The sequence below is a fragment of the Agelaius phoeniceus genome, chromosome 5 (genome assembly GCF_051311805.1).
Source record: "Agelaius phoeniceus isolate bAgePho1 chromosome 5, bAgePho1.hap1, whole genome shotgun sequence".
In the NCBI taxonomy this organism is placed as follows: Eukaryota; Metazoa; Chordata; class Aves; order Passeriformes; family Icteridae; genus Agelaius; species Agelaius phoeniceus.
Window position 1 is genome coordinate 12,090,104 of NC_135269.1, and position 19,157 is coordinate 12,109,260.

Sequence of the window (19,157 nt, forward strand, 5' to 3'; positions counted from 1 at the left end):
AAAATTATCACAAACTGTACACTTCATAACATTTTTGAGGTTTCATTGTTACATATTTTTTTCAGAACTGACAAATAGATTCACACTTTCTAGAGAATACATTGTAAAAATACTGAAATGTGTTACAGCTCTCAAAGGCTAGTGCAAAAAAACCCATTTACTATCAGTAGTACAATTTATGTTGTCAAGTTTCACAAATGGCCATTTAGCGCATACAAAAAGCCAGTAACACAAGTTCAAAAAGTTTTGTTTTCTTGTCTCTATAACGCAGAAGCCAAGGATATTGACTTGAACAATGTCTAGGTATCAAATCACAGACTTCATTTAAAAAGTCACATCATGAACACTGAATAAAGGGTACTAAAACAGTCAGGTATTTAATATTAGATCTTGGTCAGCCAACACCACATAGCAAGAAGAGACAAAATCTTAGAAGAACTCTGCAGTTCTTTGTAAGCTACATAGACTTGGCAACATTTCTGATCTAATCATAAAGATTATTTTAAAGGTAGGGAGTTCTGTTAGAGTTTGGGCCAGTTAGGGCCTAATCCAGAGCCCTCACTGTCACAGCAAATCCTGACAGACATTGTGTTGGGTGCTTTCGTTTAAGATATCAAGATATTAAGTGTTTAAATACTCAGTGGGGTTTTTTTTTTAACTGTCAATATTTCCTGTGGCCAGGAACTCCATTTTAAACTTCCTACCTTTTGAAGCATACACTCTGGAGAATGCCTTCCCCACAAACAAGCATATACCAGGAAAAGAGGATGTTCTGTGCTGAAGCAGAGATGTGGCTGATTTCTGTTCTCCTCCCCCGGTTCAGTGCTCACGAGGAGCCCACTGAAGCCAGTCAGCTCGAATGCAGCATGGACTACAAGCTCATGGAAAGGAAGAAGGAGAAGCTTTTTGGGCCTCCCCTGGTGGTTGGAGGAGCACCTGGATGGTTCAGAGGAGCTGGTGCTGCAGTCCTGCTGCCCGGGCTGGTGGGTGCTGGGCAGAGCAGGGCAAGCAGGAGATGCCATCCGGCTCTGCCCGCTCCCATCCCAGCCAGCAGGGCTGTACTGCCATGGAGGGAGCTGAGGTTAACAGGTTAATATTGTTAACACAATATTTCACATGGTTCTCTGAACAAGCACCCTCGTGGTCTCCCCCAGAAAGTGGAGAAAGCACAAGTCAGAAGTGCCTTTCCAAATCAGGGCGCCAGCTTGCCAACTTCTAGGATATAAAACAACCCATATCCCATCCTTAGACATGTGCATTTAAGTCCAACATATCCTACAGAAACCTAAATAGAGAAGCATAGAAAGAATTTAGACCTACACTTGGAAGAAAAAGAAACAAGGAACAATACTAAATACATATCTAGGCTTTTTCCTTCTATTGAGAAATAGTTTTCTATTTATTTAACAAAATTAAATTTTTTTCAATATTTTTTCTATAGAAATATAGACTGAAAAGAAGTGCTTTATATCTGATGTGCAACAGGACTATCTAAAAATTCCATATCAAAGGTTTAGTCTATACACACACCCTCTGAGCTTCAGAACAAAATGGCATTTTGTGGAAACCTGCAGGCCACCATTAAAAAGGAAAAATCTGTAAAAACACATCACCTCCGTGTCTGACTACATACACCAGACGTTTTTATTTACCAAGTCAGGCAGCTGAGGCTCATCTTTCCTACCAGTATTAGTAAAATCAGCATTTGCAAGAGTAGCTCATGCCCCAGAGATGTGCTGGAGACTTCTAATATAGTCTGAGCTGTCAGAAAGCGACAAAAATCCATGGTGGATGTAAGAGAAATCATTCTGCTTGCCTTGAGACTGGGTTCATTTCTTTGGATGCTTTGGCACATCCTCATGTGTAACCTGATGTGGAGTGCACCAAAATCAGCAGCAGTGGTCCTGCTGGATTTCAGTGTTGGGCTGGCCAAGTACAGAGTGCTTTCAGAGGAAATTACATATTAAAAAGAGCTACAGAGTGACTTTGCTGGATCCATTTAATGGTCTATTGTCATGGTATTAAGAAAATATTTTTGTTTTAATCAATACAAGAACTATTGGTGTATAAAGTAGCAAGTGATCAGCCCAAAAGAAAGCTCCTTTTGAAAGCATGCTAGAATTCTTCTATATTTGGAATAGGGTGATAAACAGATTTTTTTAGCGATCCAAAATATATAAATGAATGTGTATTGTTAATACTTACACCTTAAGAGATGAATTGAATCACTTTTATTGTGCTATATTATTCCAATAACTATTAAAACTACATTAGGTACTTTTACCATTTTGTGTTTTTCTTCAGATAGCCCAAAAATTGAGGTGGAATAGTCTAATTCTAGTCAGAAAAAGTCACATATAAAGGAAAATGCCTTTTTGCCACATTTTTATATTTTCCTGCCACAGATATTTTTTGCTGAAAGGCTTTTATACTTCTTTTTTTTGCATCAGTATTATTTTCAGTGCATGAGTAGATTGGTACTTAAGTACCATTTTTTGCCCTGCTAGAGATTAAATTAGAATGTTCTGTCTTGAGAAAAAGTCAATTTTTAACAACAGTACATGAAAAAAAAAAAGGAAAGAAAAATTTAAAAGCTATGTTGATATAATTTGAATGAAATTTCTTTTCTCAGCAGAGATTGCTCATCATCAAGCCCTCTTTAGGCAGAATTGCCCTTTGACTTCATAGACTGCCCTGTGCTGGGAGGGCAGGCAGAATAAGAGCCAGGATTTGAGGGGTTAATCCTCAGAGCTTCTCTGAAACCTGGCTGTGACCTACAACTGTTTGTCTGCTACTGGCAAGTAGCTAAAGTGCAATAGTGCCAGGCTCCCTTTCAGAGGAATACAGAAAAGGTCCAGCTGTGCAGATTTCGGCTGCTGGCTAAGATAAAGCTACACTTTCTCATTAGTGACTCTGATTCCATGGCCCAAGGTTACCTTTGTGGACTAAGAACTGAAAAGGTTGTAGATTTGAATAAATTAATCAGGTTCTTGTGCTATAAGGATAATTAAGATCATTAAATACTCATAATGCATGAGGCTTGAAAGGAATAGATGTAAGAGTGTGATGTGCTCTTTGGAGAGTCCCCAAAATCTCCTTTCTCATTTTCTGTGGTAGCCAAATCTCCATTTACATGAAGAAGAAAGACTCACCCATCCACACATACCACTTACCCAAAAATAATTACAGCTGGCAATTCTCTGTCTTGTTCAGCTATGCAGTCATTTCCCTCATAACTATTATTACACAATTAAGCCTCAGAAAACCACAGTGAGGGAAGTAATGGTCCTCTGTTGATCACTCTGATAAGAGGCAGCCACTCCCAGGGTGAAACATTCACAGTACACCCACTACTATGTGACAATCTGGGACAAAGGAATAAGAATTCATTATTCTGCTGAACCTCCATGAATAGGAAGAACAGGAGGAAACTGAATTTGGCTGAAACCTCAGTTCCAGAACCCTATTCATGCACAAAGACCTGTGGGATATTAAGGGAGAAATACACCATAATTATGACTTCATATTTTTGAGTCATCAGAGAATTAGCACCTGCAGCAGCCCAATGACTTGTCCACCATTTTGTGGTATTGATTGAGGCTTGACTTGAGAACAAAACCAGTACCTTGTGTACCACAGCAGCACTTCCAGAGCTGTTTCCTATTGGTTATTCAAGCACTCTTTGTCAGGAGCTTTGATAATGTGAAGAGGTGACATTATATAAAAATGGTTTTTTCACCTGTTGGAGATCTTCCAACCTATGTCAGGTGCAAATAAACAGGAGGCCATGACAGCATCCAGAGAGGAATGTGTCTGAGCACATGTGGGAAATGTCCTTTTTTTGCCTCAATTGTCCTGCAAGAAAGAGACCAGGGGGGTAGGATGTGCCATGAGCAGCTACCAGTGCTCTTTGCACTGTGAATCCTCTGAGAGCAAGATCTGTAGGGTAGAGGGATGTTTTTATTTTAAGAACAGACTCAGGTTCTGGAATTGGCTCCCACTACCCTTGTGAGCTTGCAAATGGCTGTGCAAGATATGAAGTGGGGGAATCATGTCAAAAATCCCTTTCTGTTTGGAATATTTGTTACATATACATTTTTCTCTATTGAAAAGACTATTCAACCCTTGTTTATATTTTCCACTTTGCCTTTAAGCTTTTTTTGCTTTTTGTTTTTTTTTTTTGTTGGTTTGTTTGTTTGTTTTTAAATTTTCCAGAGGGCTCTCTTCATACTCTATTGGCTTTTCCCCTCCTCTCCTGTCTCCTGTTATGGCTCAGATGTCATAACAAAATTTTAAATATCTTCTTGTTCAGTCCTCTTCACTTTTGATCCTATTATCAGTCTCAACTCATAGCATATTGAAAAAAAAGCTCTCTCCTCTTGCAGACTACTTTTATGGAAATGTATCTGCTTCACAAAAACATCCAACAGCCTACAATTTCTCCTGAAATTAACCTGGAAAGTGTCCCCAAAAAAAAAACCAGATTCCTTTTTTGTCAGTGCTAATCTTAAGTGCCTAAAATTCCTATCTGTGATGTTGATGAATATTTGTTGGAATATTTCTGATATTTGAAATCACACAGGGCCAGGCAACTAGGAATTCCATACCTGCAGGAAAATATTGCTTTACAATCAGAAACAGATCTTTCCTTTTTAAACTAAGAGGTCCCAGAGTATTAGGTCTTATATCTATACCATTATTCTACACAGGAAAGCAGTTTTGAGCATGTTCCAGAGCTTTATTTATTGTACAGAAAGTTTTTACTCCCCACTCTTGTTTAAATTCTACTTTATTTTTCTCATGAATGGATGCATGGATTTACTTTACTTCAGGGTCTTGAATTTGTAAGGTATGAAAATATCCCAAACTGTTTAAAAGCAATCTCTCAAAAACACTTAAATGCTTGTATTTTGAAAGAAGGAAAATTGTATAAAAGGTAGGTTTCTGCCATGAAAACATGTTTCTGGCACTCTTTTCTAGTCAATGGCTTTGTGAACCCTGAAGTTGTGATGAAATAGCCCTGCCCTCATCCTTTCCTTGGTCTGTCTTCACTCCTTTTTTAATGTCAGGCTTCCTGACTTCACCTCTCTAGGGGAGAGGCAGGATTTCACAATTCTTTAATTTTTGCTGGGCTTTGGGACGCTGTGTCTGACTTAACTGTGCCAACGCAGGCAGTCTGAATGGATCTGCAGCTTTTCTTTTAGAGAGTCTGTGAGTACTCCATTAAAAATAGAATGCTATTTAAATATTTAATCTCAAATATGCAAACTTAAATATTTCAAATAAATGGAATTGAAAATAACAGTCTATATGCATATTTTTTTCTGTCTCAAGCTTTCCCAACCATTCATGGGAGAGCAACCAAGCCTTTTTTCTCTGTGAACTACAGTACCAGCTTGCATCCCCAGCCTGCTCAGACATAAATCTTGTGTGCTCTGAATCAGATCTCTTGATGTTTCCTGTGCCTTTTTCCCTATACCTGCTTGGGATTTCTCCATTTTAGATGAGATGCATTTTTCAGACTGGCTATAGCATCACCAGACTCTCCCAGGCCACCAAGATGGACATTAACATTTTATACAACTCATTTGCTCCTGAGAGACACTCCCCTGTCAAACATTTTCTGCCTGTTTTTTCCCTAAAGTTTTTTATAAAACTTTATAAGTAGATTTTTTGAACTCACCTAGCTCAGGACCAATAGTCAACTCAACATATTGTATTCATAAATTATTACAGAGCAGCTCCACTTTCATCACAGCAGCTCTGTGCCTTCCTGCAGCTCCAACTTCCAGAACATACTGCCTTGATTTATTTTTCAGGGAATCATCATTCCTTTTCCACAGGAGGGAGCTTTGGTGTTCTGGCCACTTATGTAAGCTGTATTTATACGTATTGGTTATATTTTGACAGTGTTGGTACTGAGGATCTTCAATAGCATCAACATGGCTCAGCCACAGAGTTTGTAAGAAATGTCCTCCCTTGGATCAGCAAGGCACAAACACTTGTCTTTAATACCAACAAAATGGCTAGTCCCCATGATGGCACAGAGCCAAATTGATTTTTCCTGTTCTGCAAATTCAACATGCTTTGTGCCCTTCCAGGGGACTGAGCCCCCATGGAACACAAGAATCACAGTCTACACTTGGCTGGAAAAAGAATTCACGTGACAATAGCAGAGGCATTCTCCTCTCTGAGCCTGTAAAGAGGTTTCCCAGCAACAGCAACATTGCAGAGGTGCTATCAGATAAAACATCAAATCACAGCCCTGAGCACCTGCTATCATCAAGCATCCCTTAGCACTCAGCGCAAGATTGAAGGTGTTAGTTCCATTTTCCCGACCAGATTGCCCTGTGAAATTCAAATCCCACCTGCAGCTTCACTTTCTCTTAGATTTCTAGCTCCTGGTCTCCTTCATGCTGTTAAAAACCTGCCATTTTCCAGGGTTAAGAAAAAGTGCCTTGTGCAGGAGATATTTATTCATCTAGATGAGTAAACAAAAGACACTTTTAGAAGTTAAGGTATTATTTGCCTTGGAAAAGGCAAATGGCTGTGATCAGCACCTCAATAAACTCCTATGCTTAATGCTGATGCTTCTTCAGGAATGTGCTTCTTTTGTCCTGTTTTACAGCAGAGAAAGAAAGGACAAGTGGTAAAACTACTGGAATTATTATCAGTTTCAGGAGGAAGGTTTCAGTTTCAGGGCATTTGCAGATGCATGGAACAGCTTTGTGTCTACTGCCACATTTTCCTTCATCTTTCCTAGTTCTGGGTCTGCTCTGTGCCATAATTTAGCTCTTTTCAGAGAGCTCAGTTTAGACTGGCAAGACTCAGAAGCTAAATGAAAGTGAATCTTGAGTTAAAATGAGTCTCTGCTGTGGTGTGAATGACAGAGAAAATGTCCCATCAAAACCTGCATTAATATTTCTCATATATATGGTATATTTTATCCATATTTTGGATGGTCCAGCACATATCCATATTTTGGATGGTCCAACTAATCATGAGCTTTGTCCAAAAGTCACCTCACTGATTAACATATACATCATATTTTAACAGCTATCAAATTTTCAAGCCTGTTCATTTGTAGAAATAATGTCATATGAACTTCTCAGATCAAGGAACTGTCACTCAGTACAGATTTGCCAAGTGTTTATCATGAACTCAAATGTATTTCTGATTAGCTGTGAGGGTTCTGTTGCAACAGAAGTGCTAAATAATAGTGATTGTACATCCAGCAAGTGCAAATATTTGTATGTGCAAACCTAGGTTTTTGCATGCTCAAATAAGGTGATTTTCAAATTTGGCAGGCACATTTACAGATTTCCGAAAAATGTTACATTTTCAGCAGAAGAAGAACTCTATTAATGAGTTCTGAAATACCCTTCTTTTGAATGTTTGCTCACTCAAAAAATACAGACAAATGATTTCAGATGTATAAAGCCTGTTAAATTAATGGAGTATAATAAAAAGTTAGTACATACAAAAGTTTATAAAAAAGAGATAGCAAAATAATCTTGTAACTAGACTATCATGTATAGGTTGTACATCATAATGTTAAAAATGTTTAAAGGGATTGCATTGAATCCAATTAAAAAGCTGAGAAAGAGGAGAAAAGGATGGATCACATGAGTCTTGTAACTAAACTGTTTTCTTAATATTGCTCAATAAATGCATCCACAGAAAGAAATTAGGTAACTGTTTTTTCCCTTGAAAAAAATCAACCCAATGAAAACATTTATTGGTAGCTCAATATTTTCTTCAATAATATTGGAAGTGGTCATGATTCTTTAAGAAAAATGTATAATTTTGTTACTTGAGCATAAGTAATCCAAAGAATTGCATTTATTAAAGAAGAAATTTTGCAGGGGAAGTTGCTGGCCACTTTATCTCTGACCAATATTCATATCCCTAAGACCAAAAGATGGTGAGGAAGGAGCTGGTTGCTGCTGGGTGGGTGAGGGCAAGGGCCATGTCAGCAGGACTGTAAAATGCTGGGATCCACAGCTGAGGTTATGGAGTGCAGAACATGACTTAAATCTTTGTGAGCTTGTGCCCACCTGTGCAGTGTGAGAGCATAAAGAAAGCCAGGCCATGCAATAAATACAATTCTTAAGTACTGGTGCTGTTTCCAGTAAACAGCTTCAAGCAAAATAACGTAGGCCTTTAGGAAAGGAAGATTTTCTAGCTGTTGTAAAAGTACTACAATATATTTTAAACCAGCTTTTTGCCACATTTGGTTTTTTTCCCAAATTAGGGTCATGCACGGGATATGGGAGAAATGTGGAAAAGCAGAAAAAAACCATCAGGATGGGAGAGAGATCTTCCAACCTCTCCAATTTTTCAAATTAAAATATTTAGAATTCCTTTATAAAGATATGCATCAAGCAACATATTCCTTGACTTAAACTGTGCTAAGCTCTTCCTTGGTGCTTTTGTGATGTCACTGGGAGTAACTTGTGAACCAGGCTCTAAAGCCAATGGATGGATTATGCTAAATACATATCCTGTCTTTTGAGATGGCTAAGGAAACAATGGAGAAAAAGAAATCTTTTTTACTAATTCTATTAATCACTGCTAAGGGAATAAAGATAAATACTTAAGAGATCCTCTTTGAAGCTAGATGTCCAGATGATTTTGCAGCCTGATTTCTCCTAGATGCAGAGCACCCATCAATCAGGTTTAGACACAGAAGTCATTCACTATTGTTATTAACAATACCAAAAATAACACAACAAGGGGGCACAAGCCGAGCCTTTGGTATTTGACAACAATTAAAATTTAAGAAAATGAATCTTGAAATACCTTATTACCTATGATGAAACACACAGGATACTCAGAGAACAGTAAAATAGATAAAAAGATGTTGCTCATTGCTGAACATTTATGCTACATTTGATCATGAATTTGTTTGCTTTTTGAATATTAGGTGCAAAAAAGTGCAAAGAATATTTAATTAACTGTTACAGTACCACATTACAAAAAGTATTCCCTAGGCCACAAAGGCCACTGTTGATATAATTTATATTAAGGTAAATGTATACATAAAATAGTTTTTCAATGTCCATATATATATATACATATATATCTGTTTCTATATCAGCCTTGCAGAATCATGTTGAAAATTATTTAGGCCACAGAATTTTGTTAGGATAGCAACGATGGGAGGGGAAAAAACCTCACAGAGGAGAGTTTGTTCTCCTATTAAAAAAATTACTCATCCAGAGCAAAAGGAGGTATGAAATTCTGCAAGGCTGCTCTGTATTTATGGTGATGAAAATACAATCTTAAGCAGGGAGGATCAGAGTTCAGCATTACCAATCCTCTCTGGGAGAAACCATTTCTGCCTAGAGGCCATGAATAACAACCTTAAACAGACATTCAAAAACTTGGGCTGGAGCCTTTGCTTTTTTCCCTTTTTTCTTTCTTTTATTTTCTTTTTTTTCCCTTATTTGTAAAGACTGTCTGAGAGATTGATTTTTGTATGTATTTGCTTGCTTGCTGTGTTCATAGGCACAGGAGGCAAGGTATAAAAGTGTCTCCTTTTTTGACTCAGATACTTCTGTAATGTTAGGACCAGCCCTGCTAGCTTTTCTGGAGCAGTTTAAGACACTTAAAGGTATTTTTGTCTGTCTTAGAGATCACTCAGTGGCATGGAGGGACTGGATCTTCAGGAACATATTTTGTGTCAGCCAGGCTAAACCAACTCAAAATGGTTCTTCAGAAGTCTGCCAAAATGACCTTTTCCCTTCAATCCAGATGAATTCTCAAAATTTCTTTCATTAGCATAAATCAATCTTCCTGTGTCATTTTTCTCCTGCATGACACTTCTGTAAAAATGCTTTTTTTGGAAAACACTGTCTCCTCTGGTTTTTTTTAATATATATTGCAAAGGTACAAAAAGTGCCACCTCCTAACTTTTTCTAATTATAGTCCAGCTTTCAAAATCTCAGACCCAATCATGCTGTCTGTGCTACACTCTTCACAGAAAGAAAGAAAAGAAAAAAGAAAGTAATTATTGGATTTATCTGATTGAGGTAAACTGCAGTGTTTGGAGATAAATCCACAAAATAATATGTAGTTCTCTTCTAGTTTTTAATGTGTCTGACTACAGCAAATAGATTTTTGCATTTGCTGTCACTGTGTATTTTAATAAATGAGTTTACTTGCTTGTAAAATAGTCACATTTCGATTTGTCTCTCCATAGACTGACAGAAAACACATCTCAAATTCATATTTAGCATATGTGTCTAGAGGCATCCAGCCAGCAACCAGAAACTAAATTCCATGTGTGCTGTGCACTCAGTCAAAATAACTTCAAAGAAATCTAAGTCTGTCACATTAAATCAAGAATCACAGAAATGCTGTGGGTAACTGCAATATTTGGTCAATTTTGTGAAGAGAAAAATCACATTAAATCAATTCCTTTACGTCTGAGCATTCTCTCCTCTGCAGTTTGACTTGTGTAGAGATGCAGCTGTCATCATGAGTGCTGGAAGGTTATAACTGCATAGATCCAGTTCTCATACCTGTTTCAGAAGGGCTGGACTAAAACCCACTGAGGTCAATAGAGCTGCCTCATTGCCTCCAGTGGGCTTTAAATCAGCCCTTCCTCCCTGCCCAAGGAATGAACTGATTTTCCAGCTACTCAAAACATGACAACAATTGTTTTTTTTCATGCAACATCCAGTTCAAAGTGCTGTCTTGCAAAGTCACAGAGAATTTAGTGCAATTTAGAAGGCATTTACTGCATGAACTGTGTATGACTATTTGCTCTCCCTCAAAAGAATTAGGTGTTAAAAGGTGCAGTAGTTTTGAATTATTTAAGGGATCTTTTTTTCTGGTTTCTTTGCCTCTGAAAAGATACAGGCCCCATCAAACCACTGCTTGAATACGATCCTGGATACATGCCAGAGATAAAAACAGGTGAATGAATTTGCACAAGGAAGGGTTATATTTGACTTGAGTCAACTTCATTCACGCTTTAACAAATTATTATGAGTTATCATATAAGACTTAGAACAGGAAAGATGCATTTTGATAAAAAAAAATATGGATACAGTTCATCTGCAGAATGCAAACCTTCTGTTGATGTAGATGTGAGCTAGGGGGGAGCTTTGGACGCTGAGCAGGATGGATCCATTCTGGCTCCTAGGGCGTAAGCGGTGGTTTGGGTGAGGAACAGGATCCCTGGCTGTCAAAACTGGTTGCTCGGCCAGGTAGCTGCAAGAAAAGTGTTATTTTTACAGACGCTATCACATCTGGCTGTGCATCACACTCATTTCAGAGGATGAGAGACTCAGAAAAGAATCCAGATCACATCCAGACCCTTTCTAGTCTCTGGATCAAAGTCTCTGGTGCCAAAGTCTCCAGCAGAACCAATAATGGCAAGAAAATTTCTGAAGTGACCTTCTAAAAATGCTCTGACTCGTTTCACAGGAATGGATTTATTTCACCAACAGAGTGGCACCTCTGTCTCCTAACTTACATAGACTAGACAGAGCCATGAACCTCTAAAAGACACTTCCTTGACTCAGTTTCCTTGCCCTCACACTCTTGGTGATTTACTGAAGCCTTAATATTATGCTTTTGCTACCTCTCACAGGAGATGTTGTGCAGACATGTGCTACAGAGTGGGGGAATCACATGGCCTCAGGCAGCAAATCATTTTTCTACAGATTGCTTTTGTGATGGGCTAAACAGTGCCTCTGTGCCCTGCTGCTTCCTAAGGCTTCAATATGTGTTTTTCTGAGTCCAGAGCTGTGAGGATTTTTGTGTACAGAACACCAGCAATGTGTGGCCACAGCAGATCACAGAGGGAGTCCAAGCCCAGAGACTTGTAGATATAATCACCTCTACATTTGAAAAAGCTTCCAGTAAGCATCTGTTGAATAACTCTGGAGGGAGCTGCTGGTATGTTGCCACAATTTAGCCTAATTTGCAGGCCAGTTACAGATTAATGTTTTAGCAACAGCAGCTTATGCTAAAGATTTTTGAATAGGAAATGATTGCTTTTGAAATTTTTGCAAATGATCTCTTCTAAGTAGCTGTAAGCTCTTTATCTCTGGGAATTTAAAATGCCTAAATGTAATCTTACAATGCCATCAAAGCATCATGGAAAGTGTTGAAATGGCCCTTTTAAATGATAGATAAACCCATACAACTAGATTTAGGCTGTGCTAATGATCTTCTACCTGCTCTATAGGTGCTGCACTGATTTTCATGATTCCCAGAAGCCCATAAATGTGAGGGGCAGAGCCATTCAACATCAAGGAGAAAATTTTGCTACTTCTTACCTCTACTAGTGGGTGCCAGTGAGTTATTGGTTTACGTGGGTAAGCCAACATTTCATTCCAGTGATCTCTGCCAAGGCCTTCGGCGTCAATTCCTGTCCGGCACACTCCAATGACCTCATTGTGCCCTACTCTGAGAATTGCAGAGTGAGAAAGAATTTATTTTTAATAAAAAATAGTTTTAATAACATCTGATATACAATCCTCTTTACTGGCTTAGTGTGGCACAGAATACATGACCAAAGTTTTCGCATCATTTATTACAGATATTACTTGTAATGGTAGTATAGAAATATTAAATTCTGTAATGGTAACATCAAAAACCTCCAGCCACGACCAGAGTGTTTCTAGCAGCTATAAAAATAGCAATGAAAACATAATCCTTGCCATTAAAAGGTTACAACCCAAAAGACACAAGGACAGAAAAGGATCATAATACACAAAGTTATCTGAAGGAAAACATACTTGAATTTTGTGTGAGAGGAAGGTGAAGGAAAATGGTGGGGAATACATTTTCTGCTGCAAATGCTTCAGACATAATTTCATAAACTATTTCTTAGCTCCAGCTGTTGTGATCTTTGGAAGTTCAGTCAAAAATGTGAAAGGTAAGAGTCATAGTTGTAATAGGCTATACCTTAATACTTTGTGCTCCTCACAGTGCCGTAAACTGGTTGAGGAACACCAGAAAGTAATTTTCTGTACCTTGACTCTGTGTACCTTAGAATAATGCTTTCCAATTTCCCCTTAGCAAGTGCTGGGAAGGGAGGAGCTGAGGAGGACTGGAAGTGTGCAAGCTGCTCTGCTCCTTCCCTGCTAATGGCACCATGGTGCCACTCTCACATCTGAGTGAGAAAGTCTTCCTGGCAGAACTTGGAGAACAACCAGAAATCTGATGGCAAGGGAAAACAATCTGAAGGGTGATGTTACTAAATTGGACTTTCGCTGTTTATTTGCCTTGCAATCTCAGGAGCTCATTACTAATAGCACTTGAATGAAGCAGACTTGGCTTGGGCAGGATTCTGTCAGTCACAGTCTTGATCAACCTGCAGTCCTTGAGCCACTCTAAACAAGAGTCTTTTCCTGTCAGTTCTCAGTGAAACCATAGATAATCAGCCTAAGACATGTTATCAGTGAGGGCGGAACCCAAAGGTTCCATATTGAAGGTTACACATTGAAAGGTTATTTTACTGAATCAATCAAAGAGATAATTAATGACTTAGTTCAATGACATAATTAGCATTTAATTCCTTTTTATTCATTGAAATTTTCTTTACTTTCACACACCTGCCATTTAAATAGAAAATAGAGGTGTGAGGGACTTTTTTAGGCTAGAAGACATACCTGATTTATAAAGTTAGGACATAGTCCAGCCCCCAGAAATGGACAGGAATGTATGTCAGGCGTAGTGGCCTGGAAGAAAATTGAGCCATATTTCTTCCTCATCTCAGTCATTTAAGACACAGATAAAAAGCCATGTGCTTTAAAAGGTGTGGAAGCTTTAAACTTCTTCATGAAAAGGCCCCAGGGCTTTATCTTTTGTGATGCTGAAGCTGCTCGTAAGGTCAAGGCAGAAAGCAGTCGCTTGCAGTGATCAGGAGCTGTCTCTGGTCAGAAAGAGAACTGTGCTTACCTGTCATAATCCATCACTGCAATGGAGAGGCTGACCTGGTCCACATTCTCTGGAGGGATATCAAAGATGATGGCCTCATTATAAACAGGATTCAGTGTGTTCTTCTTGGTGGTTGTTTTCCTCTTTTTCAGCCTCCGTCCCTCGCACATCAGCGACACTTTGACGTATGGATCTGAGTAACAGATAATCAGTTCATGCATTAGGACTCAAAGCCATTCAAATGGTAGCATAAGAACAACACTTGTGGTTGGAATGCTGTACTGCTAAGGTAAAAGGTTGCAAAGATTTGAGTGACCCTGGAAAACACTGCTTTCATCATGCTGTAAGTGCAAAGGAAAGGTATGGCCATTCCGAACAGACACACTGGCTGCCAGTCCATCTAAACAGGGTCTGTATTCATTCTCTGCCACATCCATCCCCCAGCCATGTTAGACACACAAAACCCAAGGAGCTCTTACTCATCCCCTTCCTGAACAGCCTCTGCCTTTTTTAGAAGAAGTAGATTCACCTGATGCACCAGTTATATCCATTGCTTTGAGATTCCGACATTTGATGACTGTCAAAGTCATTCTCCCAGCAGTAGGCAAATAACAAAGGGAAAACATGATCTCACCCAAATCTATGCTTTCCTGAAAAAGAATAGCAATTATTAGAAACCCGATCATGCTACCCAAATTCAGTTCAGATCATGCACAACTGTAATATTTTTTTTAACATGGAGAGAGGCTTCTTTTGCAGCCTCAGATGCTTCTTAAGAAGCCACAAGCAATTTTCAAAAATTATTTCTGTAAAGTACAGGAGGAGTAACACCAAAATAATAGTTTAGAGATGAGATCTTCAATTACTAAACTGGGAAATTAAAACAAAATCAGAGAAAAAACTTTCTGGATTCCTGATATCTTTGTGTTGAATTCACACAAATGAAAAGGTCCTGAAAATAGAATGTCGAGTTCTGCTCTTGAAAACACTCATAGTCCATCAGCCCATATAGAAAGAAATCTGATGGAATATTTAGGTCATGCACATTTATATGTCCTTTAGACACTGGAATTTAGGTAGGAGAATAATTTCTGCACAGGTATGTGTATAAAAAGCTAGTCCTGTCAAAGTGCTTCAAAAAGAAGAACATGCTCGTAAAAGTTGCTCTCTTTACTGCTCTCAATGTGCTTTGAGGTTGTTCTGCTTCAGAAGAAAAGCAAAGTAAAGGAGTAGCACCTACAGCTTTTCTGGCTCAACAACAACTTTTTGGAGGATAATATACTCAGAAGGAGGGATAGGTTCCATATAAATTTTAATAACAGTTTCTATATCAGGACCATGTGCTAAGTGCTTATGAAATAAGATGTTGCCGTACAGTTTAGATGCTACAAGACTTGAGGTGTGTAACCCAAGGGAGGGAGTTTCTCAGTTATACAATTATCCTAGCACTGCAAAAGTTTAAGTTTTGAGATGTTTGCTATGTTCTAAATTTTTCCTGTTCTAAATTTTAACTACACCTACCTCCCGACCCTCCAAAAAATTGCACATTAAGAACTTAGGATATGAGTTTGTAAGGGCAAAATCATATGATATATGGTATGGGCATGTAAGAAAGCCACTCTGTAAGGCAGCCACTCTCAAGCATGCTCCTGTGATCTCAAAGGACTTTTATTTTTGGACTAATACTAAAAATCTTATTTTTAACATCTCAGCTTCAGTATTTTATCTGTCTAACCTACAGTTACCCTGAGAGCACAAATTTGTTTGAGCGCTGCTGGATTTACTGTACAGCTGTTCTAGCATCAGAAAGCAAACATAATATATTTTTAAATGAAACATATTAAAATAATGATTGCTGTGTAGATGACAAATATATTGTTTACTGTTACAAGACAAGACTGGGCTTCTTGTTCACATTCTTCAGCTGCTGTGAACAGTTTTATTGACTTCCTTCAGGCTAATACTCTGTCTAAATTGAAACAAGTATTTCACATCTTTCTTGAGTAAAGATGAACTTAATCACATGCTTCAGGGTGTGAGGTTTTTGTATTTTGTTTTGTTATTGTTTTTTTCCCCTGCATTGCAGACTAGAGTGAAGAATACAGTTTTGGAATAGCTTTAAAGTCTGTGTTGCAGTGGTAATAAAATATTGACTTTTGTGCAGGTTGGTCAATTCACAAGTTGTCATTTTGCTGGGATTTTGTTTTGACAATTACTAGTTTGATAAGCATGTGAACATGAACTGTGGGCAAATTTCATGCTTGTCAGAATTTCAGATTTCCCAGAATTTCAAAATAATTGGGCTCATTCAGTTCACACATGACAAATACAGCTATTTGACCTCTCCTTTTTTGTCACAAAAAATGCAGAATTTTGTGCCAGAGACTAAATTACCAAACCCAATTTTCTATTTCAGAAAACAAATAAAACTTGAACAACTGAATGGCAATTATTTCCACTCATTTGTTACAGTGGCAAGTGATGTGTTAAATTTTACGGTTCTGACATATCTGAACACAGTTTCAAGCAGATCTTCTCCTACTGGCATTGCTCTCTGAGTTTAGAGTCTGATGGTTGTTTCTCAAACAGATCTCGCTCTTTTGTTTGAAAAGAAAATAGAGTTCCCTGAGTTTTAGTGCTTCAAAGTTACCTCAGGTCTGTGTAGACAAAAGTGATGGGTTGGATCATGAAACACCATGGGTAGCTCAAAAAAAGATCTAATTTTTTCTTCTTTAGAGGGATGGCTTGTGTAGGTGAATAGAGAAAAAAATAATTTTTGAAGATGGGAGTATGAACTTGAGTGTTCTATTATTTCTTTTTGAAGAGGAATTGGGTAGACACTCAAAGGTTTGTGTGAACTCAGCTGATAAAGAAGAATACAGACTATGTACCAATATTTTAAAATACTTTAAAAGAAGCATTGCTCAAAATGCTTGCCAAACTCACTCTGTTGTTACTCTGAATTTTTGAGGGGAAGAGAAAAGCAGTTTCTGCTCTGAGGATCTGCCAAGACTGGCGATCTTTTTTTTTCATACAGGAGTGTGACTGTGTGAAGTTCTAAATGTTCTTTGGAAGAATTAAGATTAAAATGATACCTATATAATTATAGTATAAGAAACTGGGTATTGCAAAAAATGTCTGAGGTATCTTCATTTTCATACACACACTTTTATTGTTAATTTGAGCACTAGAGATTCATAAATTCAGAGCTGAAAACAGAGATTCAGACCTAGATTATATACATAGTAACTCTTTGTTTTGTTTTGGTTTTTTTTAAACTTCTCATGACAGTCTTTGTTAATCACATTGATTATCGTGAGTAGCATTTTAAGATTCCCTGGATCCTTAAACATTATTAATTTTAGTTGAGATTTAAATATAGCATTCAATTTAATTTAGAATCTCAATGCTATGGAAAATTGATGTGTTTTTTCACTTTATAATTCACTAGATAATTAAGTTGACAGTAGTAGTCTGACAGGAGCCCTTCAGTACAAGCAAACCTGAAAAATCAAGGCACAGACTGCCCCCAACAACCACATCTGCATCACAGTGTGCCTCAAACAAAACACAACTCACAAGACACAATCCAGTGGTTGTGATTTGTGCATATTTTAAAATAATCCTCAAATTGCCTTACATATATCACATATTTTATGAAAATTGCACATGACTTAAGTCCCATGACACTTCATCTCTTTCATAGACCTATTTTGTTTTTTTTTTTTTTCTTCTTGAACTGAATTTGGGTTTCAATTAACAGCTAGCTTTATGGATTCTTGTAATGATTGCCTCCCACTGGCTTCCAATAGCAGGTACAGAAAAACCAGCATCCAGCATAGCTGCACTTATGCAAATGGAAGCTTCTGTTGACACCTCATATCTGTCCTTCACTTATTTCCCTGTGAAATATTTCCCTTCTGTACCCACCAGCCACCACACAGCACTAAGGACCTGAAACTGCCCAGCACTCTACCAGCTTCAACTACTTTCAAAACTACCCTTTCACCTCTACCCCATCCATTTTCTGGTATGGTGGGTCTAGAACAAAATAAAGCAAAGAAAAAAAATGGTCTGACATGCACATATCAGTTATTCTGATGAACTTTGTGGGTTTTGAGCTACAGAATGCAGATTTTTAAAATTAGCATAATTCTCATCCCACATTAGTAACCACGTGAATGAATGTGCTAATAATATTTTTCCATTACTTCCATTAGGATCTGTCCACATTCTGTGCTTTATGGGCTCCTGGGAAATTAGTCCAGGAGTTGGCACAGTCAGAAATAAAAAAATTCTTATTCTATTCTATTTGTTACCATACCCAATGGACACCAGTGCTCTCATTTCCACACATATGCCTGTAAAAATTGCAGCATTTCTACAGAGGCTGTGCTCCCCACTCACAATATGGATAAAAGGGAAGGGATATGAAGAGAAGTTTGGAGAACTTGTAGGGGAGCATCAATTAAACTGAATGAGGTTTTTGAACTGCTGTTGCTGGAAAAAGCTTTGCTGCCAATTAATTTTCTCAGTAGTCTCCATAAAATTCAATAAAAGAGACAACTTTTAACTAGGAACCCCCACAAGTTCAGTGGGGAAGGTGGCTATAGATCCTTCCATGTTCAGGGTGGTTCTACTCAGGTATCAACCCCCATAACTCTGAACAGGAAAACTGTTTATTCCCTATGCTGATAGTCTAATAACTTTCACAGTCTCCCTCCTCTATGCCAACATCTTAACTATGACAGCAGGGGTGAAAAGCTTATAGGGACCTGATTTATGAAAAAAGGTGTCATTACTGAGTCACAAGGGAACTTCAGACCATTTTTTTCACTGATGTTTGTTTCCTCTTCTTTTCCATTAGTTTTTCAAGCTTTGAAATTCAAACAAAATCTTAAAACAGCAACTTGCTCTGTATTCTTACATGAACTATGTAAATGCTACTGGAACTGGAAAATTTACATGATTTTGTTGTTACTAGTCTGTCATTGATTTCCATGGTTAAAATAACAAGTATCTGCATAATTAGTAGTGCAGTACAAATTAGATTCCCTCAAAAAACTACTTGTTGCTACTTTATCATTCATATTATCATAATCCACAGTAAGAATTTCAGTTCTTAATCTCAATTTTAATGTCTGGAACTACTTTCCTATTAATTGTAATTAGAATGATGTTTTAAAGACTGCATGTATGAGTAGCACAGCAAAAATACTAATGGCAGCATGAATTCCATTTGTACTTGATTTCTGACC

The 19,157-nt window shown here is 37.9% G+C and overlaps 1 protein-coding gene across 1 annotated transcript in view; it reads right to left on the reverse strand.

Moving 5' to 3' along the window:
- Positions 1-8,740: 8,740 nt before the first annotated feature.
- SYT10 (synaptotagmin 10) overlaps positions 8,741-19,157 on the reverse strand; it is a 37,166-nt gene continuing 26,749 nt past the window's right edge. Inside the window, exons 4-7 of the mRNA XM_054631922.2 lie at positions 14,429-14,549; positions 13,921-14,092; positions 12,294-12,423; positions 8,741-11,220 (exon numbers count right to left, since the gene is read on the reverse strand). Coding sequence (XP_054487897.2) covers positions 11,149-11,220; positions 12,294-12,423; positions 13,921-14,092; positions 14,429-14,549 — 495 coding nt within the window. The 3' untranslated portion in view covers positions 8,741-11,148. The remainder of the gene's footprint in view (positions 11,221-12,293; positions 12,424-13,920; positions 14,093-14,428; positions 14,550-19,157) is intronic.